General features: G+C 46.3%; 1 protein-coding gene across 7 annotated transcripts in view; it reads left to right on the forward strand.

The window, feature by feature from the left end:
• Positions 1 to 24,206, forward strand: part of BLTP3A (bridge-like lipid transfer protein family member 3A) — a 222,098-nt gene that overhangs the window by 192,590 nt on the left and 5,302 nt on the right. Inside the window, exon 20 of one of the 7 annotated variants that reach the window (XM_075853561.1) lies at positions 14,644 to 14,702. The exons of the other annotated variants lie outside the window; for them this stretch is intronic. Coding sequence (XP_075709676.1) covers positions 14,644 to 14,666 — 23 coding nt within the window. The 3' untranslated portion in view covers positions 14,667 to 14,702. The remainder of the gene's footprint in view (positions 1 to 14,643; positions 14,703 to 24,206) is intronic. 7 annotated transcript variants of the gene reach the window in all.

Genomic DNA, 24,206 nt, shown 5'->3' on the forward strand with positions numbered 1-24,206 from the left:
CCACTTTTAGGTGGAGGGGCATTGTATGGACAGGGTGTTTGACACAAAAGATTGAATCTTTCGCCAAAAATCAACAATAGTTGGGCATAACCATAGGCAATGTAATAAGTCTGCATGCGGTGCTCCACACTTTAAACACGAATGGTCAGAGGAGTTACTCATGAGAAAGCCCCTATAAGGGGACACGTAAGCCCTATGAGCTATCTTGTAAGACATCTCCCAGTACATGGTGGATGGGAGGTATTTGGCAGCTGTGGTTACAGATGATAATATATCGTCATGAGTGATGTGATCTAAGTGGTCAACCCAGTAATATACACCCGATCGTGATTTAGCGCAGTCCAATGGCTGTCTTAAAACATTATAGTATGTAGTGATTAGTCTCTTTCGGTGTTGGTGAGATGGAGTTAAGTGACAGAAGAAGTCATCCCAGTCTTGATCTTGTAAGTGGCTAATGACCTTGTGAGCATAGCTCACATAGCCTGCATATAATAAAAGGGGTGTTGGCCCAAAAAATCTAATTGTATACATAGTTCATTAAATGAATAGGGACGGAGAGTGAGCATGTTAATTATCTGGCTAATACATGTCAACCCCCTCCGAGCCCAGACGACGTTGGGGAATCGCGTTTTGGAAGTCAGAGTTATGGATCCAAGGAAGGAGTAGGGAAAATCTAGGGTTTAATCCTAAATGCTGTCTGACCTTGGTCCATGTATTCCAGGAGGACATGATTAGAGGATTAGCCCGTTGATTAGGCGATAGAGCCGAGTAGGGAGTGTGTAGAAGGCATGTTAAGGAAATGGGTCTGGAAAATTGGAGATCTAATGTCGAATCAGTAAAGCAGGAGCTGCCGGTTATCCAATCTCCAATCACTCGCAGTTGAGCTGCCATGTTGTATAAATGAATCTGGGGAAAATTAATCCCACCATGTTTACGGCGTTGTTGCAGTATGCATAAACTCACTCTTGGTCTCCTCTGGTTCCAAATAAAGCCTCGGAAGAGAGCATTCAGCCGTCTAACGTCGACTGGTCTCAAGTATATAGGCAATGATTGTAGTAAGTATAACCATTTAGGGAAGACAACCATTTTTAATAGATTGGCCCTACCCAAAAACGATAGAGTAAAGTGTCTCCAAGCCACAAGCTGGGATTCCAAACATGCTACATAGGAATTAAGGTTTTGTTGATATAAACGTGAGGGTTGTCTCGTGATGCGTACCCCCAAATAGGGAATGTAGTCAGAGTTTCATTTAAATGCATGTTTCGAAGACCAGAGCGGCCCGGAGGCACCCTTGAGAATTAGGGCTTCTGATTTTTGTATATTAATCTTAAAACCTGACAAGGCACCATAAAGTGAGATATCCTGGAGGATTAGTTGTAGCGTAGAGGCAGGGTTGGATATGAACAGCAAAATATCATCTGCAAATGCCGATAGTTTAATTTGAGAATCTCCAATTTGTATGCCTTGAAAACATTCTAGGAACTGGAGATGACTGAGAAGGGGGTCCAGGGACAAATTAAAAAGTAACGGTGAGAAAGGGCACCCCTGACGCGTACCCCTGAAAATGGGGATATGAGGCGAGTTAAGCCCATTAATGGTAAGGGATGTGACAGAGCAGGCCTGTGAGCGTGAGAGGAATGTTAGAAAGCGGTCCCCGAAGTCCCGGGACTGCAACACCGCCGTGAGTCAAACGCCTTTTCCGCGTCAAGTCCCAACAACATGGTCATTGGGGAGGAGGGGTCTAGGGCAGACACCGTGGCTGCTACAGCCTGGCGAATACCTTTAGTGGAATGTCTATTCTTCAAGAAACCTAACTGGGTTGGGGCAATGATCGGTCCAAGCATGGTTTGAAGGTGGTCAGCCAAGATCTTTGTTAGGAGCTTATAGTCTTGGTTTAAAAGGGAAATCGGGCGATAAGAGGAAAGGAGAGTTGGATCCCTATCAGGTTTGGGAAGCAATATGGTCCTGGACTCATGAAAGTCAGGCATGTCGATCTCCCCACTAAATATGGCTTGTAAGGTCCTCGTCAATGTCGGTACAATATCAGGCAAAAGTTTGTAATATTCCGCCGATAGGCCATCAGGACCCGGCGCTTTATTATTGGGTAGGTTAGAAATTGCTAAAGCAACCCCCGCCTCCGTGATATCAGTATTTAAAACTGTTCTATTGTCTTCAGTCAGTTTGGGCAGATGAAGCTTGGATAGAAATTATTTAGTTTCCTCCGGATCATATGTTGTCGTTCGATAAACATCCATAAAATTATTCACGAACTCCCATCGGATAAGATCCGAGTCCAAAATCTCAGAGCGAGACACCGGATCCACTAGTTTCACAATGTTGTGATTCGAGCGCTTAGGCCTGTGAATCTTTGCAAGCAGAGAGGCGATACGGTTACCCCATCTAAAATATCTATTACTGGTCATATCCACACCCCATCTAGCCTGACAGTCTCCAATAGAGACTTAGTTGCTAGATATGCAGTTTTAGCCTCAGGAGTACAGGAATCCACCAGTAATTTATGAGCCTTGATAAGGTCTGTATTCAAGGAGTGAAATTTCTTACGATATTCCCATCGTTTAAAATTAACATAAGAAATAATGTGGCCTCTCATAACTGCCTTAAAAGCAGACCAAAAAAGAGCCGTATCATCTAGGTGGGCAATATTGTCATCTACGTAATGAGACCAGTGGACGGTCAGGTATTTGCGTAAATCCTCAGAGGTCAACAGATAGGAAGGGAACCGCGAATTACGACTATAGGACGTTGGAGTGCCCGTGGTAAATTTCATGCATACCGGAGCGTGATCTGATATACATATGGGCGTCAGGTCTACTGAAGTGAGTGATGGAAAAAGGGAATCCGGCACAAGAAAATCAATGCGGGAGTGAGTGTTGTGAACATGCGAAAAATGCGTGTATTCTCTAGAGGAGGTGTGGGTTAAACGCCAGGGATCACACAAGGATAGGTGTTCCATGAGTGTAAGGAGTACCGAGGCCCCCGCGCTCTCCTGTGTGGTCGGCTTGGACCGGTCAATGTCTGAATTCAAGGTGAGATTAAAGTCGCCTCCCAAAATCAGGGTGTATGTTTGTCTCTGTAGTAGGAAAGTGAAAAGAGAGGAGTAAAAGTCTGCGTTAGGGTACACAGGTTCGTATATGTTAACCAGGCTATATCTGTGCGTGTTAATAGTAGCGTCTAGGTACAGGAAATTTCCCCCCTGGTCTGAGTATGTATCCTGAACCGTCGGGTCCAAAGATTTATGAAAGAGAGTCGCCACCCCCCTAGATTTAGAAGTGTAAGAGGCCGTGTAACAGTCACCCAACCATGGGGCCTTCAGTGAACCCCAGCGCCCTCTTGCCAGTGTGTCTCCTGTAAAAAAATGACATGAGGTCGCAGTCGCTTTAAGTGAGTTACGACCTTTTTACGCTTGACCACAGTATTTAAGCCGGCAACGTTCCAGCTGACCATTCGTAGTGTGGAAGGCATGACGACAGGTGTGTCTATAGTGCTATAAAGGGTACTCATCCTATCCCAGTAGGGGCGATCTTAGAGTGGAGGTGCGAAGCGTTACAAAATCGGGGTCCACTGTCCCAGCAAGCAGTGGATCCCACGATGTAGCGACCTAGGAGGATAACACGTGTCCAGGGAAGAAGGGGGTAGGAAAAGACCTGAATTAAGAAAAAAACATAAGTAAATAAAGTGAACAATATGTGCACCACATAATAACAAAAATTGGCATGGCAAGGCATAATAAAAAAAAACACTAGCAGCATTACAGTGCAAGTATGCAACATGCGGAAAGGCACTGAAAAACATGAAGTAGAAGAGTCCCCAAATTTTCACAGAAGGATGACCGGTCAGTCAGGGACATCTCTAAGGAAATGACGTCGAGCTGCTCCAGGATCTTCGTAGATGTTGGTTTGGCCATTTTTAGTCACCTTGAGCTTAGCCGGGTACAGAAGTTGGAAACGTATTCCCTTCTCGTGTAGATGAAGGCATATTGGCGTGAACACCTTTCATTTCAAGGAGACTGCTGAGGAGAAGTCCTGGAAAATAAGGAGTTTAGATCCCCTGACCTGCAAGTTCCTGGCCTGTCTATAAGCCCTTAAGACACGTTCCTTGATTGCCCAGTTAAGATATTTCGCTATAACAGGGCGTGGTCTCTGCGGGGGGGGGGCAATTCTGTGAGCACGCTCAATGCTGAACAGGTCTGGTGCAAGATCCAGTTGAAGGGCGGATGGGAGGTCTGCCATGAGAAGCTGCATGAGTTCATTGCCCACAACGCTTTCAGGAATTCTCACAAAGCGGAGATTGTTCCGCCTGTCCCGGTTTTCCAGGTCCTCCAGCTTATCTCTCAGAATGATTTCTGCATTTTGATGTTGAGCCACCGAGTTCTCCAGATCAGACACTGTAGTTTCGCATGCCAGCACGCGGTTTTCCAGGTCCGCTATTTTTTGTGCGTTTGCGGTAATCTGCGCCAGTGCCGAGTTAATGGAGGTATGGATCAGATCCAGTCTCTTATCAAATAAAGGCATCATTAAGCGAGATACCTCTTCTGCCACTGCGGTGGCATGATGATGGTCCATAAGCGGAGAGGACATACGACTGTCAGCCGGCGATAGATTTGTTGGAGTGATGTCTCCGGTGTGTAGAAGTTCAGGTGAATGAGGACAAGACAGTGATGCAGACGGAGTCTGAGGAGGTCTAGGCCCCTGTTTATCTTTACCGGCTTTTCCCTTCGGCATGGTTTCTGTTTTAGGGTTGGTCCCTTGAGATTGCCTAGTAAGACATGGAGGCTGAGCGTGTCTATGAAGAAATTTGTCCATTATCAAGACAGGGAGAGAGATGGAAGGGCTGGATTAGGTCTGGCGGGCCGTCTCCTACATTTCAGGGTTACGGCATCAGCATTGTATCAGAATTTGCAATTTATAGAACAAAAAAAATTGGTGTAACAGATAGGACTATGACGACCACTAGATGGCAGCAACGTCACAAGCATTCAGCTATTACTGAGGCCAGATGATAGTGAAGCATAAGCAGTCAGGCCAGTACAACAGGCAATGGAGTTATCCAGATGGTATTTATGCCAAATTACAAGCGTACAGCCCAGGATTGAAACAAGCAGAGTTCAAAATGTGCGCACAACAGGTCTCTATGTGGCCCTCTTATTCAGCCAAAAACTATACTCCGTCCTTGAAAGGGGAGACACTGTACTCACTCAGTACCAGGCGATATCTCTGGTCCGGATACTTGACTGTGAAAGACGAAGACAAACAGGGCTCAAAATGGCCGCCAACCTCCTGATGATGAGGAAGGGGCCAGGCCACTCAGATCCACCCCGTTTTAGCGCCAGGCAAAGGTTTTCCAGCTCCCTCCTGCGATCCCTTTGAGTGGGGATGATGTGCTCCTCACAGTCCCCCACCGTGAGGCAACTGGGGATCCCAAATACAGCGGGGAGACCCTCCAACAGTCTCGGGACCAGCAGCAGTGGCCAGCCAGCCCTGGATGATAGGCCCCAAGATGGCCGACGACTCCAGTGGCGGGCAAGTGTGACGCCCGCAGCGCGACGCCCGCAGTGCGTACCGGCAGGAGAGCGTCCCTGGGGAGTGGTACAGGGGTTCCGAGACCCCCTTGAGGAGAGGGGATGCAGCAGCAGTTCCGGCGCAGCCTCCCGGCCGACCCCACTCATGGCAGTGCAGTAGGCCCCAAGATGGCCGACGGTCACTGGGGCGGCGTGTCTCCCTGGAGACACCAAGGACTCCCGGAGCAAAAGAACGGCTCCGACAGAACGGGAGGACGTCCCGCGCTTCCACCGTAACAAGGACAGCGAGCCTCCGATGGCTATGATGGTGGCTGGATCCCCTGCTCAGGACACAGAGCTGAGGTAAGATGCGGCCACACAGGATGCCCCGCCTCTGGAAGTCGCTGTAAAAAATGTAATAAAATGCCAGAATCAATATTTTATTGTCACTTCACCTCCCAAAAAATTTAATAAATACTGATCAAAAAGTTGCAAGTACCCCAAAATTGGACCAATAAAATCTAAAGTTCGTTCTGCAAAAAATAAAAAATAAGCCCTCGCACAGATTTATTGATGGAAAAATGTAAAAAATAATGACTCTTAGAATATGGCAACACAAATAATGTGTTTAAAAAAAAAACAAAAGTGATTTTATTGTGCGGTAAACTATTAGCGCATGGTGAACGCTGTAAAGAAAATAATAAAAAACAATAGCAGATACTGATCGGGGGCACAAGACCTCCTGACCATGCCTTGGGACAAGTGCAAAACACTTTTGAAACTGGGTAGGACCGGCACTTGGCCTCCTCTTTCTCATACAGGTGCCTTGACCTTCAGTCCCTGGAGTGTGTATTTCCTAGCAGACCTAGGTAAAGACAGCCATTACTTCCTAAGTGGAGTAGTTATTGCTGCGCAGTACCTGAGTGGTTTAATTGGCAATTTCACCCCACAATTTCTCACTGTGTGTGTGTGGTGTAGTGATACCCTCTACTGCAATGTCTGAACATAAGGGAGAACCTTTCCACCAGAAAACTATTACGGTCCATTATGCTTGCTCTAAATGCCACACTAAATTTCCCTGTGGTAAGTCTACTTCCCTATGTGATCGATTTCAGCCTCCTGGCCAAGTGGCTGTGGCTCCTGCACACCTGCCACCTCCAGCGTTGCCCACGCCTGGTAAGGTGGGTTTTGATCTGGAATTGGCCTCCTCCCTGTCAGTTCCCCGAGGTCGCTCCTTTCTTCCGTTGAACTGGCAGATCCTCTCCTTGGATGCCAGTCTCAAATTGTTGGGAGGAACTCTTCGGAACCTCACGGCTCAGGTTCTGTGGTCTCCATCAACCTGGAGAGCCATCTTCCTTTACCTGTTGCACTGGATATCGCTGCCGTCTGCACATCCGGTGCAAGTTCAAAGGGCAATGTCACAGCCATGGTTTATCTAAATCAATAGGGTGGAACTCGCAGTGTGGCAGTGATGGCAAAGGCCGCAAAGATGCTTGCCTGGGCGGAAGATCACATTCCTGCTCTGATAGCAGTACACATTCCCAGGGTCGACAACTGGGTTTGTAGGCTTCCTAAGTCACGAAAAGGGGGATCCTGGGGAGTGGTTCCTGAACCAGTAGGTCTTCGAACAGATTTGCATCCGATGGGGCAAGCCGGACGTGGACCTGATCCACCCATCCAGGTTTAATCGCCAGGTTCTCTGCTTCATCTCACGAGTCCGGGATCAAGAGGCCTATTCCGTGGACCTGCTTCAGGCTCATGTACATATCTTCCATTCTACTTCTCCTGCCGTGGCTCCTCCATGGCCGAGGGGATTCTATCCATACTGTTAGCCCTGGATGGGACGCAGACATGGTGTTCCTGCTGGCTGACGTTCCGTGGCCCTTGCCTCCCGAGTCCTGACCTCCTTTCTCCGGGACCTCTCTTCCACCAGAATTTAAGGTCGCTATGTTTAACGGCGTGGCTCTTGGGGCCGTTGTTCTGAGGGGTTTGCCGTTTGTTGAAGATTGTTGTTCTCACTATGCTCAAGGCTAGAAAGCCTTTCTCAGCCTGCATTTACCATCATAACTGGAAGACCTGTTTTTGTTGGTTTGAGGATTGTAATCGCCCTCCTCTGCGATTTTCTTTATCTAGAGTTCTTTCCTTCCTTCAGGGTGGCCCTTCGCTCCCTGAAGGGATAAGTGTTTGCACTTTCCATGTTGTTCAGTCGCCTGTTGGCAACTAAGTCCGACGTCAAGAACTTTCTGCACAGGGTTGATCAAACGATTTTCCCTAATTGTCCCCTGGTTCCTCCTTGGGATCTCAATTTGGTTTTGGAGGTTCTGCAGTCGGCTCCCTTCAAACCCTTGCGAGAGGTCTCTCTTCATCTTCTTTCATGGTGGTTTTTCTGGTAGCTGTGTCTTCTATCTGAAAGTTGTGTATTCCTGACTCTTCATCAGGACTAGGCGTTGCTCCGCACAGTTCCTTTTTGCCTAAGGCATCTGCTTTTCACATGAATAAGGGTATTGTTCTGCTGTCCTTTTGTCCCATGTCCCAGTCATCTGCTGGGGCGTTCTCTCCACAACCTAAATGTTGTCCACGCCTTGCGGACAATTTCTGCAACTGCTTTCCTCCAGAGGTCAGATTCCTTGTTTATCCTCCCGGAGAGTTCCAGGAAGGGGTTGGCATCCTCTAAGGTCACTATCGCTCAATGGATTCAAATGACTACTCGCGGCGGACACATAGCCGCTGAGCTCCACCCCTCAGGAGGGCATAACGGCTAATAATTCAGCATTCAGCTCAGGACAGACTTACCTGCTGGTCCATATCGACTCCTCGAGTTCTTGCACCAGATGGCTAAAGGCAGTACAAAGAGCGATGGGAGGTTGATGTAGGCCCCATGTCAAATGAGACTTTGAATGAACTATTAGAAATGGCAACTAAGTTGTCTCTTAGTGTTGCTCATAGAATATCACAATTATACCTTATTCATAGAGCTTTCCGTACATCATATCTGCTGTGCAAAACGGGCTTTAGACTTGATGCTAGATGTCCCAGATGTCCTGACCCTAATATGGACTTTTACATATGCTATGGACATGCCCTTTATTGTCTTAATATTAGGATGGTTACTGCATTACTTCACAAGGTTTTTGGTCAACAGATTTCTAAAACACCTTTGACGGGACTTTCGGGATATGTAGAAGAATTGCCATTATTTGAGATGCCAAAACTGGCAGTGGCAAAATTTGTATACCAAGCCAGGAAAGCTATTGCCAGGCATTGGTTGGGTGATTCGCTTCCCACATTAGCGTGGGAAGAGTTTTTAGGAGTAATGTGTTCTGTGATTTTGTTAGAGGAGGGTGTATATTTGAAACGTTACACACTACGTACGTTTGAACAACAATGGGGACAGTGGATCGCAATGCCAGAAATGGCGTTGCTCCGAAACAGTCTCTCTTCAGCTCGGACAGGTTAAGGCATGGTGTGGTGGATATAGGGATTACAGGACTGTGGAACGGATCACTCTTTGACATAACTGTATAAATTCTGAATTGATGGTAATGGTCATTAATGATTAAGTTCTTTTGGATAATGAGGTTGTAATAATCTTACTCTCCTTTTTTATGTATTATTGTACAGAGACTTGGGGGTTGGGGTGGGGGGGCACGGGTGGGTTTGATACTATTTTTATATATGCTATTACATACTGTTCCTATTGTATGTATATATAAATAACAAATTTTCTTTCTTAATAAAAATATGATTTAAAGAAAAAAGGCAGTACAAATAAGGGTAAACCCCCAAGCAACTCAGCGCCCAGTGGCCGACCTGCTTCTTATGACATTGTTTCCGGACCGGGCACCATGAGAAGCGGCTGAACCGCTCTCCCACATTTCAGAAGACATTCCGCCTCTATTTAGAGCACAGGTCACTGACTCTCAACATTCATTCCTCTAATCAACGGCTGACTATCTGATGGAGGAACCCCCAGACATTGCTGCCTCACAAGCTCATATGTGCACTAAAGGGGGAAATGGAGAATCTCAAATCTCGGCAGTACATCAAGATCTCCAAAAGGTGGGTGCACATATGACTGCTATTGACTAAGCTAGGTTCCACAATAACTAGGGTCAACCAAAACTCTAGGCATCTCGGATCTTCAAAATCAGCTTGACATAACTAATGCCTGCATTGAAGACCTAGAGATTCGCTCACGGCGCTATAATATTCGCATTAGAGGAATGCCGGAACCCTACACTGATGCACGTAACCTGACACGCACGCTTCACAAACAATTGCTCCCTGATACTGCTGAATCGCACCTGGAGATTGAAAGGGTGCATAGAGCGTTGACGACAGTCAGAGCAAACGGTCTCCCGAGAGACGTCATTGTTAAAACTCACTACTACTCTGTGAAGGAGAAGCTCATGGAAGCAGCCAGAAAACTTCCTAAAGTAATTCTACTTGATTCAGAGATTGAGATATTTTCTGATCTAGCACCTTCCACGATGCAGAATTGCAGAACATTGCATCCTCTGTTGCAAGTGCTACAAAATCGTGCCAACGATTACAGATGGGCCTTTCCATTTAGGCTGTGCTTCACACTCCATACCTTCAAGGATGGCAAACATCTCCTGACCAAGTTGAGACTCATCCCACAATCTTAAACTGAGATACTGCCACAACCCCAAACTGATGATGATCCTCCACTTTCACCAGTTTGGCAGCAACAAAGGAAGCTGAGACACTTTCAATGATCCAAAAAGGGGGCGTGCCTTATACCCAACCTAAAGTTATTCAACATGAAGCCTTTATGGATACCCATTACAACCTGTCGAAATTCGACGTGCGCCTTACCTCATCTTGGTTTTCTGCTCCTGACATAAGGGGCACATGGTCGTTGCTCACTTTTCCGTTATACCCATGGACTGTTCACCTTACCAAATGTTACACATCATTATGATACCATATCATGCTCTGCGAACTTTCTGGATGACTGAGAACTAAATGTCACTATCAAATTATCCAAAAACTATAGGGGGTACACTATATGGACATTCCAACCCTCATTACTACGGATGTTACCTTCTTATTTGATGAGACGTCAAGGATCTCTGCAACAGTGGTACTCTCACATTGGAAGATTTCCAATCCTACCTTTCATATGTTTACCATACAGTCATTTAAGTTGTCCCTTGATCCCTTCCCTTGCCCTTCCCCCAATTAGCTATTGCATGTTGCTTTCATTTTCATTGATCGCTATATGTTCTTTCCGCTGGATCTTTCCACTCGGGGTCCCGGGGGAGGATTTTGGAAGGTTTTGAGGTGTATGGCATAGAGAAGATTGGATGGTAGAAATATATGGGAAGTTGACACCTCTTGCACCTTCTATGCTCCGTCACCCTTAATTGTCGCTAACTTTATCCTCCACTTTATCAGGAGGTTATGGTTGATATATTTTGTAAGGAAATGGGGCGTGGGTTGGGGGGGAGAAGGACGGGTGATTTTATTAAAATAGGTATTCCATGTGGAGCAGGAGGGGGTAGATGGAAGGTTGTTGTAATGTCGGGGTAGGGAGACAGACAGGTGAGCCCTAATCTACCCGCCACTCAGTCCCTGCCTACTTGCAACGACCCGCCCTAGGCGACGGGGTACAACTGGGCGACGGTCCCTACACTCAATAGGTGCACGACAGACAAACAGACAAGGGTACAAAGAAGCCGGGGAAATGAAGAAGTTGCCCACGGGAACACCGTGAGCAACAAGCGAGGTGAACGAGCCGAGTCAACCCAGGAGATGAGCGAGGTACAAAAACGCAGAGCAGAAGAGTGGTCAGTAAAGCCAAGGTCAAATACAAGCAGAGGGTAGTAGTTCAAGAAGCTGCAGCAGGGCCAGGAAACCAGCAGAGAAGAATCACAAGCAAAGGAGGAACAGGAAAGGCAGGTATAAATAGACAGAGGGCGGGAGCTAGCTCCGTCTGGCCAGGCTGTGATGGGCTCTCCCACTCCTAAGCCTGCCATCCTGGGTGGTAGAAGATGGAGTCAGTCTCACAGACATAGAAGCAGGTGCAGACTGATTACCTATGGGCGTTGACACAGAAGCTGTGTCTGGCAGATCCTTTACAGTTGTATTTTTTTTTGTTTTTTTATAGAGCTTACTTATGTTTCATCCCCTGTACTCACCCTAGGGTCTTTATTTTGTGAGTTCACATTATTACTTAATACTATATTGTTTTGACTCGAATATGTTCACTTCATAATGTTGTTAAGATTTTCTTAATGTATATTTTAATTTCCTAGCCCTTCTGAGGGACTGCACCCTTACACTTAGTTGTTGGCGGCTGAACGGTCTACTGACCACAGTAATTATTGTTGCACTAGGTGGTAGGTTTTTACCTCCCGCCCAAATCTACTGTCTTAACATGATGGTTCATTTGTTTTTCTGGGGGTTTATTCTTTCCTTTTTTTTTTCTCTTTCTTTCTCTCTCCCCCCTCCTTTTCCTTTCCGCTCCCCTCTTTCCTCTACTTTCCTCCCACTTGCTTGGTTCCCCTGCTTTAGCAGGCTACACATTGTGTCTTTTCTAATGGCCGACATATTAAGACCCTCAATGTTTAGCCCCTTCACGACCCCCATACGGCTATATACGTTCCAACTGCCGATGTCCCGTGCAGTTGCCACGTATATAAACGTTGACAGCCTTGAACGGGGTTTAATGAGTGCAGTGCTGCTTCAGTCTGAGCAGCGCTGCACTCTAATGTCTGCCGGGGCTTTAAGAGCCCCGGACTACACACACCCTCGTAGATAGCAAAACACCCCCTGCTCCCTCTTGGAACAGAATCCGCGGCCAGCTCTCTGGCCGGGGATTCCCCTCCTAGAGGGAACCCCCGACGTCTCTCCATCCCTGCTGTAAATAGTGCCCCGCCCTGTAGATAGAAACCACCCCTTTAGATAGCGCTACCTAAACTCCCACTAGGAGCGGAATCCCTGGTGTCAGATCGCTCTTCCGGGGATTCTGCTTCTAGAGAGAGCCCCTGACGTCACTGTCCACCATCAGGGGCTCTCTCTAGGAGCGGAATCCCCGGCGCAGAGCTATCGGACGCTGGGGATTCCGCTACTGGAGAAGCCCCTGGCGTCACTATCCATATATGGACAGTGACGTCAGCTGCTCTCTCTAGGAGCGCAATCCACGGTGTCAGATCGCTCTGTGCCAGAGATTCCGCTACTGGAGAAGCCCCTGGCGTCACTATCCATATATGGACAGTGACGTCAGGGGCTACTCCTGGAGCGGAATCCTCGGCCACGGTGCTGCCGACGCTGAGGCAGGGGATTCTGCTTTTAGAGTTGGCAACGGCCAGATGGATTCCACTCCTACAGGGAGCTACAGTGGTGCTATTTATTGTGGGCAATGTGGCACTATTTACAGTGGGCACTATCTATGTGGGCACTGGCACTATCTGCAGTGGGCAATGTGGCACTATCTACATGGAAACTGTGTGTGGCACTATGTGGGCACCATCTACAGTGGCCACTGTGGCACTATTTACAGTGGGCACTATCTATGTGGGCACTGGCACGATCTACAGTGGGCAATGTGGCACTATCTACAGTGGTATTGCGTCACTATCTACATGGGCACTGTGGTGTTTTCAGGTGGCTGCAACAAAAACCCTAACGAATAAAATTCATCCATTTTTTTTAACGACTATGAAAAATGGATGCCAAATTTAGGTGAAAAATTGTCAGATGGCCGAGAAATGGATTAAAATTTTGAGACGAGTTGATGCAAAACAGCCAAAAAAAAAAAATTGCAGTTGATCCGATGGAATTAATTTAACTAATCTAGAAAATGAAAGCCTCATGTCTTGTAAAAAAAAAAACAAAGTAAAAAATTGTGATATTCAAAGCGGTTCCAAAGATATTATCATTTAAAGAAGTGCATATCAGAAAAATTTGACCTGGAAACAGGGATGGGGTATCAATGACCCTTGGTCATGAAAGGGTTAATGTAATTTCTCACAAAGTCCAAGGCTTTAATTCACCACCGAAACGCTGCAGGTGTTTTTATATTACAAATCTATTCATGCAGATCTTTTGTTTCTACAGGAGACCCACTTCTCTGCAGTTTCGGTACCTCGATACTTTCACAAACCGTTCCCTCAGAGCCATCTTGCCTGTGCTAGCACAAAACATAGAGGTGTTCTTATATGGTTTGCCAGATCTGAAACCTTCAAAGTTTTAATTGAATATAAGGACCCGGAAGGATGATATATTCTTGACTCCCCCATTACATTTATTAACTACTACGCTCCCAACTCCAGTTCTTTAGACATGTGACGCACGTTACAATCATTAATAAATGGCCCACTTATTCTTGGGGGCGACTCAAACATAGCTTTAGATATCTCATTGGATAAATCTGGCACGACCATAGGTCGCCGAATATCCCCTTCACCAGCTAGTCTGACGGTGGCTCGTTTTTTCCACTCAATAGACATGATAGATATTTGGCGGCAATGCAATCCTATCGCTCGAGAGTATGCATACTTTTCACTGGCTCACAAAATTCATACCCGCATAGTCCCCTCTTGTCTCATTCCATGGGTGCATGACACTTGTGTTTTAGCTGCGCCCTGATCATTCAACTTTGCTTATGGAATGTATGTGAGAAATCCTCATTCTTTAAATGGCGACTTAATGAATCTATACTGACAGATATCATAGCCAAACATATCCAAAATTTAAATCTGACTTCCTTCTTAACAAATCCAAAGATACATCCCCAAGAATTAACTATGAAGCGCATAAAGCCACACTTAGGGGTAAAATTATTGAAATAGCCACATGACACAAAAAATAATCCAAGCTGGCATTACAGGAGAAGAAAAGCAAGCTTGCTTCTTTGAGTAGACAATATAACATTTCCACAATAGACGTGACTTGAGGAGGCTGGAACCAACCTTAATCTCTCTCTAACTAGCTGGGCCAAAAAAAGACCAAGATGGTCGCGCCATCTTTTGTTTTCTTACATAGTTACATAGTTTGTACGGTTGAAAAAAGACACATGTCCATCAAGTTCAACCAAGGGATGGGAAAGGGGAAGTAAAAAATTTCTACACATAGGAGCTAATATTTTTTTGTTCTAGGAAATTATCTAAGCCTTTTTTGAAGCCATCTACTGTCCTTGCTGTGACCAGCTCCTGCGGTAGGCTATTCCATAAATTCACCATTCTCACAGTAAAGAAGGCTTGTCGCCTTTGCAGGTTGAACCTTTTTTTCTCCAGATGTGCCATTCATATATTTATATAAGTTAATCATGTCCCCCCTTAGTCGTCTTTTCTCAAGGCTAAATAGGTTTAGTTCTTTTAATCTTTCCTCATAACTTAGATTCTCCATGCCCCTTATTAGCTTCGTTGCTCTTCTTTCTATTTTTTCCAACTCCAGGACATCCTTTCTATGAACTGGAGCCCAGAACTGGACTGCATATTCTAGATGAGGCATCACTAATGCTTAGTAAAGTGGTAATATTACATCCCTGTCCCGCGAGTCCATGCCTCTTTTGATACACGACAATATTTTGCTGGCCTTCGAAGCAGCTGATTGACACTGCATTCTGTTATTTAGTTTATGATTTACAAGTACACCCAGATCCTTTTCAACAAGTGACTCCCCCAGTGTAGCTCCCCCTAGGACATATGATGCATGCAGGTTGTTCGTACCCAGGTGCATAACTTTACATTTATCTACATTAAACTTCATTTGCCAAGTGGACGCCCAAACACTTAGTTTGTTTAAATCTGCCTGCAATTCACAAACATCTTCCATAGTCTGAACTATATTGCATAGCTTGGTGTCATCTGCAAAAATAGAAATCGTGCTATTAATCCCATCCTCTATATCATTAATAAATAAGTTGAATAATAGTGGTCCCAGCACTGAACCCTGGGGTACACCACTTATAACCGGGGACCATTCAGAGTAGGAATCATTGACCACAACTCTCTGGATACGGTCCTTGAGCCAATTCTCAATCCAATTACAAACTATACTTTCTAAACCTATAGTCCTTAATTTACCCATTAGACGTCTATGGGGGACAGTGTCAAATGCCTTTGCAAAGTCCAAAAACACTATATCCGCAGCGGCCCCTCTGTCTAGGCTTCCTTCTGCTTACCTCTTCATAAAAACAAATCAGGTTGGCTTGCAGGGGCGTAACTAGGAAAGACTGGGCCCCATAGCAAACTTTTGACTGGGGCCCCTCCCCCTCTGCTGGGTATCACACAACCCCCCCCCCTTGTAGATAGTGCCTCCCTATAGATTCCACCACACAGCGCCCCCCTATAGATAGCACCATACACAGCCCCCTGTAGATAACGCCATACAGCCCCCTCTGTAGATAACGCCATACAGACCTCCTCTGTAGATAACGCCATACAGCCCCCTCTGTAGATTACGCCATACAGACCCCCCCCCCCCCAAAAAAAATGGGCCTATAATTTGTCCTACAAAAGACATGCATCCCCTATCCACAGGATAGGGGATACATGTGTGATCGCTGGCAGCGATAAGGAGAATGGGGGACCGAAAGTCCCCCGAAGTTCTCCATGACTAACCTCTGACTTCCGGCGTCTGCGCAGTTCAATAAAAATGAAAGGAGCGCTGGTCACGCATGCGCACAAGCACGACCGGTGCGCAAGTCATTTCCATGGAGCTGCAGATAGACTACGGAAGTCCGATGTTTGTCATGGAGAACTTAGGGGGGACTTTCGGTCCCCCGTTCTCCTCATCGCTGGGCGTCCCAGCGATCCCACATGTATCCCCTATCCTGTGGTTAGGGGATGCATGTCTTTTGTAGGAACAACCCCTTCAGTGGCGTCGCGCTGTAGCAGCCATAGCGGCTGCTAGCGGAGCCTGCGGCCATGGGAGGGGCCGTGCCGGCGGGTGGCACGGGCCCCCTCATGCTGCAGGCCCCGTAGAAGTCGCTACGGCTGCTATAGCGGTAGTTACGCCACTGCGTATAGGTTTGTACGGCGTAAAACTACAGCTCCCAGCATGGCCGAAACAATGATAAGGATATGCTGGGAGATGCGGTTTCACAAAAAAAAATCATACCACCATCATCTCGCTGCAGATCATACAGCGACTACAGTGCTGATTAGAGGCAGAATAAACATTTACATTAAGTGACTCACCGGTGACGTCTCAGATTCTAGTTATTTTCTTCTCCCTCCGGTTCAGACATCTATGATGGATTTCTCCCGGCCATGACCCATTTCTGCAGTTTTCCGTTTAGATGTCTTCAGCTTCTCACTTTTAAAACATTTCTGCACCTATAAACAAAGTTAAAATTCTCAACACCTCTAAATATAACTGTCACACACACACACACACACACACCGTGCCCCCTGTAGATAGTGACCTACATAGAAGCCCCTGTAGATAGTGCCCACATATGGACTCCAGAGCTGCAAGGCAATAGTGCTAACCACTGAGCCACCGTGCTGCCCTACATATAGCTTCCCCTATAGTTAGTGCTCCACGTATAGCCCACCTCTGTAGATATTGTCCCACATATAGCCCACCCCTGTAGACTGTGCACTACATATAGCCACCCTGTTGCTAGTGCCCCACAGGTAAACCACCCCTGTATATAGTGTCCCACACATAGCCCACCCCTATAGAAAGTACCCTAAAAAATAGCTCCCCTATAGATAGTGCTCTACATATAGCCCACCCCTGTATAGTGTCTCACATATACTGCCCCACATATAGACCCCCCTGTAGATAGTGACCCACATCCCCACATACAGACCTCCCCTGTAGCTAGTGCCCCACATATAGACCCCCCCCCTGTATATAGTGGCCCACATATAGACCCCCCCTGTATATAGTGGCCCACACCCCCACATATAGACCCCCCTGTATATAGTGGCCCACACCCCCACATATAGACCCCCTGTAGCTACTGCCCCACATATAGACCCCCCTATATATAATAGCCCACATAAAGACGACCCCCCCCTGTAGATAGACCCCCCCACTATAGATAATGCCATTCACATTTTTATGAGGAAAAAAATATATAAAGTTGACATACTCACATTCTCCGGTTCCCACGCTGTTCACTGGCGATGCAGACATGCTCTCTTCTGAGCATGTCTGCAGGAGCTGAATGAGCGTCCTTCAATGACGCTGATTGGCGGGGCAGAATGACTTGCCCCGCCAATCAGCACCTTCCAAGCATGGAAGCGGCGCGATGATGTCATCGCGCTGCTAGCCAATCAGTGTCATTGTAAGGCACTGGATGGTCAGGCACGGAACATGCTGCAGGCCCTCATGCTGCAGGCCCCGTAGAAGTCGCTATGGCTGCTATAGCGGTAGTTACGCCACTGCGCATAGGTTTGTACGGCGTAAAACTACAGCTCCCAGCATGGCCGAAACAATGATAAGGATATGCTGGGAGATGCGGTTTCACAAAAAAAAATCATACCACCATCATCTCGCTGCAGATCATACAGCGACTACAGTGCTGATTAGAGGCAGAATAAACATTTACATTAAGTGACTCACCGGTGACGTCTCAGATTCTAGTTATTTTCTTCTCCCTCCGGTTCAGACATCTATGATGGATTTCTCCCGGCCATGACCCATTTCTGCAGTTTTCCGTTTAGATGTCTTCAGCTTCTCACTTTTAAAACATTTCTGCACCTATAAACAAAGTTAAAATTCTCAACACCTCTAAATATAACTGTCACACACACACACACACACACACACCGTGCCCCCTGTAGATAGTGACCTACATAGAAGCCCCTGTAGATAGTGCCCACATATGGACTCCAGAGCTGCAAGGCAATAGTGCTAACCACTGAGCCACCGTGCTGCCCTACATATAGCTTCCCCTATAGTTAGTGCTCCACGTATAGCCCACCTCTGTGGATATTGTCCCACATATAGCCCACCCCTGTAGACTGTGCACTACATATAGCCACCCTGTTGCTAGTGCCCCACAGGTAACCCACCCCTGTATATAGTGTCCCACACATAGCCCACCCCTATAGAAAGTACCCTAAAAAATAGCTCCCCTATAGATAGTGCTCTACATATAGCCCACCCCTGTATAGTGTCTCACATATACTGCCCCACATATAGACCCCCCTGTAGATAGTGACCCACATCCCCACATACAGACCTCCCCTGTAGCTAGTGCCCCACATATAGACCCCCCCCCCTGTATATAGTGGCCCACATATAGACCCCCCCTGTATATAGTGGCCCACACCCCCACATATAGACCCCCCTGTATATAGTGGCCCACACCCCCACATATAGACCCCCTGTAGCTACTGCCCCACATATAGACCCCCCTATATATAATAGCCCACATAAAGACGACCCCCCCCACTATAGATAATGCCATTCACATTTTTATGAGGAAAAAAATATATAAAGTTGACATACTCACATTCTCCGGTTCCCACGCTGTTCACTGGCGATGCAGACATGCTCTCTTCTGAGCATGTCTGCAGGAGCTGAATGAGCGTCCTTCAATGACGCTGATTGGCGGGGCAGAATGACTTGCCCCGCCAATCAGCACCTTCCAAGCATGGAAGCGGCGCGATGATGTCATCGCGCTGCTAGCCAATCAGTGTCATTGTAAGGCACTGGATGGTCAGGCACGGAACATGCCCAGCCATTTAGTGCTAATACATGTATTTGGCTGCCGCTAGCACCGGGGCCCCCTCCGGTGCTAGCGACACCTACAGGCATGAGAGTGCCTCTGTAAGGCTCTGTGGCGCGGGCCGCACAGTAGCGGTGCTACCCCTGTAGCAGCCATAACGGCTGCTAGCGGCGCCACCGGGCATTTGGGAGGGCGTGTCGGCTGTCGGCACGGGCCCGCTCAAGCCCCGGGCCCCGTAGCAGCCGCTACTGCTGCTACCGCGGTAGTTACACCACTGTTGGCTTGACAACTTCTGTCATTTGTAAAACCGTGCTGGCTGTCATTTCTAATACTATTTATTGTCACATAATTCTGTATATAGTCCCTCAATAGCCCCTCAAACTTTTTCCCCACAATTGATGTTAAGCTTACTGGTCTATAGTTACCCGGCGAAGACCTAGAGCCCTTTTTGAAAATAGGCACCACATTTGCCCTGTGCCAGTCCCTTGGCACTATACCAGTCATGAGAGACTCTCTAAATATTATGAAGAGGGGGGACAGAAATAACTCCTTAAGAACTCTAGGGTGTAGCCCATCTGGTCCCGGGGCCTTGTGTACGTTTATTTTATTTAATTTAGCTTGCACCATATCTACATTCATCTAATTAAGTATATCAACTGATATATTAACAGCACTGGCAGCGGCTACATCAGCTACTCTTTCTTCTGTTGTATATACAGAGTGGAAGAACCCATTTAGTAACTCTGCCTTGACCATAAGCCATGACTAAGGACCTAGTGAAGGTCTGAAACGCGTAGGCTACCGCCTATCCTCCTTTTCTCTCTGTTACTTTGGACTATACCTACCCGTCACTAACTGCTGTCCCGCAGTTGCTCTGATTTTAACCAAGACTAAATAAAACTTGGGAACAGATTCCCGTTTTAATAGAAATTGCACCTTTCAGCGCTGGATCCAATTTCCCCTGTTTTTGCTGTATCTGCCTTCTCTTGATCCCCTGTGACCAACTCCCTAACCCTTACCACTATCTAAGGGTCCTACATGTTCAGACCTTGGCTTTTTTGCATTTATATGCATGAAGAATTTTTTAGGATTTGTTTTACTATCCTTGACCACCTGCCTTTCATTTTGTATTTTTGCTGATTTTATTATCTTTTTACAGATTTTATTAAGCTCTTTATATTTTACAAAGGCTACAGCTGTACCCTCAGATTTGTATTTTTTAAATGCCCTTTTTTTGTCACATATTGCCCTTTTTACAGAAGGTGTAAGCCATGTGGGGTTTAATTTTAGTCGTTTATACTTGTTACCTGTAGGAATAAATTTTGCACTATAATTACCCAAAGTAGATTTGAAAATCTCCCATTTATCATTTGTCCCATTATTTAACATTAGTTCTTCCCAGTGTATATACTGAATTGCAGCCCTCATCCTGGGGAAATTGGCCTTCTTAAAATTAAGTGTTTTTGCCCTCCCAGCCTGTGTTTGTTTTTTACAGTATAGGTAAAATATAACTATATTCTGATCACTGTTACCGAGGTTTTCACGAACATTGACATTACCAACAAGCTCTGCATTATTAGAAATGACCAGATACAACAGAGCTTCACCTCTAGTCGGGTTTTCCACAAACTGGCCCATAAAATTTTCCTGCAACAGGTTGAGGAAATGTCTCCCCTTTGCAGTTGAAGCCGATCCATGACACCAATTAATATCCCGGAAATTAAAATCTCCCATTATCACAACAGTACCCGCCTGTGCAGCCCGCTCCATCTGTTTATATATTTGACCTTCTATCTCTTCAGTTATATTGGGGGGTCTATAGATTACACCAAAAGTAATTTTTTTCAGTGTTTACCTCCATTTGTAATTCCACCCACAAGGTTTCAACCTCCTCACAATCTTCACCCTCTGTCTCATTCACACTCGCCTTCATATCGCTTCTCACATACAGACATACAATACCACCACCTTTCCTATTCACCCTGTCTTTCCAAAACCGTGTAAAACCCTGTAGATTTACAGCCCAATCATGTGAAGAGTCCAGCCATGTTTCAGCAACACCAACTATATCTATATTTTCTTCCAGTATCAAGGCCTCCAGCTCCCCCATTTTGCTTGCTAGACTTCTGGCATTTGTGAACATACACTTTAACTTGCCTTTAAATGTTTCATTTTCAGTATCAGAAATGTGATTTGACATTTGGGCTTTTTTATTTTCACTGCTGTTTTGTAACGAAAGGATCTCCTTATCTTGTTGCCTAGTCCTCTCCCCACCGTCTGTTTCTCCCCCCACCAATATAGTCTGACCTCTCTCTAACCTAACTACCCCTTTATTTTCTACATTGGCCTCCCTCCTCAGCCCTAGTTTAAACACTCCGCCACCCCAGCTAGAATTCTCTCCCCCAGCACAGCGGACCCCCTTCCATTTAGGTGCAAATCATCTGCAGAATACAGTTTGTACCCCAATGAATAGTCAGCCCAGTACTCTAGGAACACAAAGCCTTCTCCTCTACACCAAGACTTAAGCCATGCATTTAACTCCCTGAGCTCCCGCTGTCTTTCCTGTGATGCGCATGGCACAGGCAGTATTCCTGAGAATACAACCTTGGAGGTCCTTCCCTTCAGCTTGTATCCTAGTTCTTTAAAATTATTCTTAAGGCTCCTCCACCTACCATTTATTCTATCGTTGGTACCGACATGGACCACAACAGCTGGATCATCACCAGCCCCTCCCAGCAATTTGTCCACCCGTTCCACCACATGCCGAACCCTGGCACCAGGGAGACAGCAAACCATTCGGTTGAGGCGGTCTTGGCGACAAATTATTCTATCAGTCTTCCTGATTATAGAATCCCCTACAACTATGAATTGTCTTGGCTTACCTGCATTACCATCCCGCCGACTACTAGCTGGGCTGTTCTCCCGGCTGTTAGGAAGATCAGTATCCACTAGGGCTGCCATTTCTGAGACTGACACCCTCGCATCATCACCCAACTTGGCAATTTTGCTTGGAATGTCAGAAACCGGATCGGCCTTCCTTTTCTTTGACCCCTTTCTACTGCCCCTAACTACATTAACCCAGCTACTTACCTGATCCTGCTCACCCATGTCTTCACCCTCCAGTTCTAACCCACTAACTACATGCTCCGTGAGCAGCAAGCTCAGCTCAAGATTGTCTATCCTCCTCAGTGTTGCATTCTGCTCCTCCAGATCTCGAATGCGAGCTTCCAGGTGAACAACATGCTCACATCTGCCATAGAGATATTCACCCTGGAACTCCTGCTCCAGTCGTGTATACATATGGCAAACTGTGCACTGAAGAAAACCTCCAATCTTGCTATCCATTACCCAAGTTACCACAAAACAGTGAACAATTGCCAAAGTAAAAGAAAAGAAGAGTACTTACTGGGGCTTCAACTCCTCTTTTCAACTCCGGTTTTAGAACTCCACTTAGATCACAAGCCACTTAAAGGCAATGTGTTGCCAGAAAAACATGTTGTTTTTTTTTAAATTAAACATTTAGTGTGTGGGTGATTAAACATTGTTCAAATTTTTTTTATTTTTTTCACGAGTCAGGAAATATTATAAATTAATTCTAATTTATAGTATTTCCCATTTCTGGTCACTAGATGGAGCTATTCCCAAAATTGCAGCATTGCAAAATTGGGTAAAAAGCCCTCGCTCTAGTGAGCTCTCAGCATCCCCCCCTCCTTTATCCTGGCTAGTGCCGGGATAAACGAGGGGTTTGAACGGTGTAACCTCCTACACTGTGTGTCGCCATTTTTTGAGCTAACACACAGTGTAGTAGGTTTACATACAGTAGTAAACACACACAAACACGAACATACATTGAAATCTCTTACCTGCTCCTGCCGCCGCGGCTCCCTCCGGCCCGTCCGCTCCGTCTGCTGCTGCTGGTCCAAGTGCACAAGTCCGGAAGCCGCGACCGGAAGTAGTAATATTACTGTCTGGCCGTGACTTCCGGTCCACAGGAAAATGGCGCCGGACGGCGCCAATTTCAAATTGGACTGTGTGGGAGCGGCGCATGCGCAGTTCCCACACAGACGCCGTACACACAAGTGAATGGGACGGGAGCCGTTCGCAGTCCCTATGGGACTGTGGCTGCCGTATTCCATGTCTGTATGTGTCGTTAATCGACACATACAGAAATGGAACAAAAAATGGCAGCCCCCATAGGGAAGAAAAAGTGTAAAAATAAGAAAAAGTAAAACACAAACACACAAATAAATATAAACGTTTTTAATAAAGCACTAACATCTTTAACATATAAAAAAATAATTTGTGATGACACTGTTCCTTTAAAGGGAATGTGTTGCTAGCAAAAAAAAAATTATTTTTTTTTGTTAAACAATTAGTGTGTAGGTGATTAAACATTGTTCTAATTTTTTTTATTTTTTTCACGAGTCAGGAAATATTATAAATTAGATTCTAATTTATAATATTTCCCAGCACTGGTCACTAGATGGAGCAATTCCCAAAATTGCAGCATTACATGTGGTAAAGCAACCACATTGCTTTATGCTGCAAAATTGGAAAAAAAATCCCTCGCTCTAGTGAGCTCTCAGAATCCCCCCCTCCTTTATCCTGGCTAGTGCCGGGAGAAACGAGGGGATTGAACGGTCAAACCTCCTACACTGTGTGTCGCCATTTTTTGAGCTAACACACATTGTAGAAGGTTTACATACACTAGTAAACACACACTGAAACACGAACATACATAGAAATCACTTACCTGCTCCTGCCGCCGCCGCTCCCTCCGGTCCGTCCGCTCCGTCTGCTGCTGCTGCTCCAAGTGCACAAGTCCGGAAGCCGCGACCGGAAGTAGTAATCTTACTGTCCGGCCGCGACTTCCGGTCTACAGGAAAAAGGCGCCGGACGGCGCTCAGTTCAACTTTGACTGTGTGGGAGCGGCGCACACAGACGGCGTACACCATAGTGGATGGAACGGGCCCCGTTCGCATTCACTATGGGACTGTAGCTGCCGTATTCCATGTCTGTATGTGTCGT

The sequence above is a fragment of the Rhinoderma darwinii genome, chromosome 2, assembly GCF_050947455.1.
Source record: "Rhinoderma darwinii isolate aRhiDar2 chromosome 2, aRhiDar2.hap1, whole genome shotgun sequence".
In the NCBI taxonomy this organism is placed as follows: domain Eukaryota; kingdom Metazoa; phylum Chordata; class Amphibia; order Anura; family Rhinodermatidae; genus Rhinoderma; species Rhinoderma darwinii.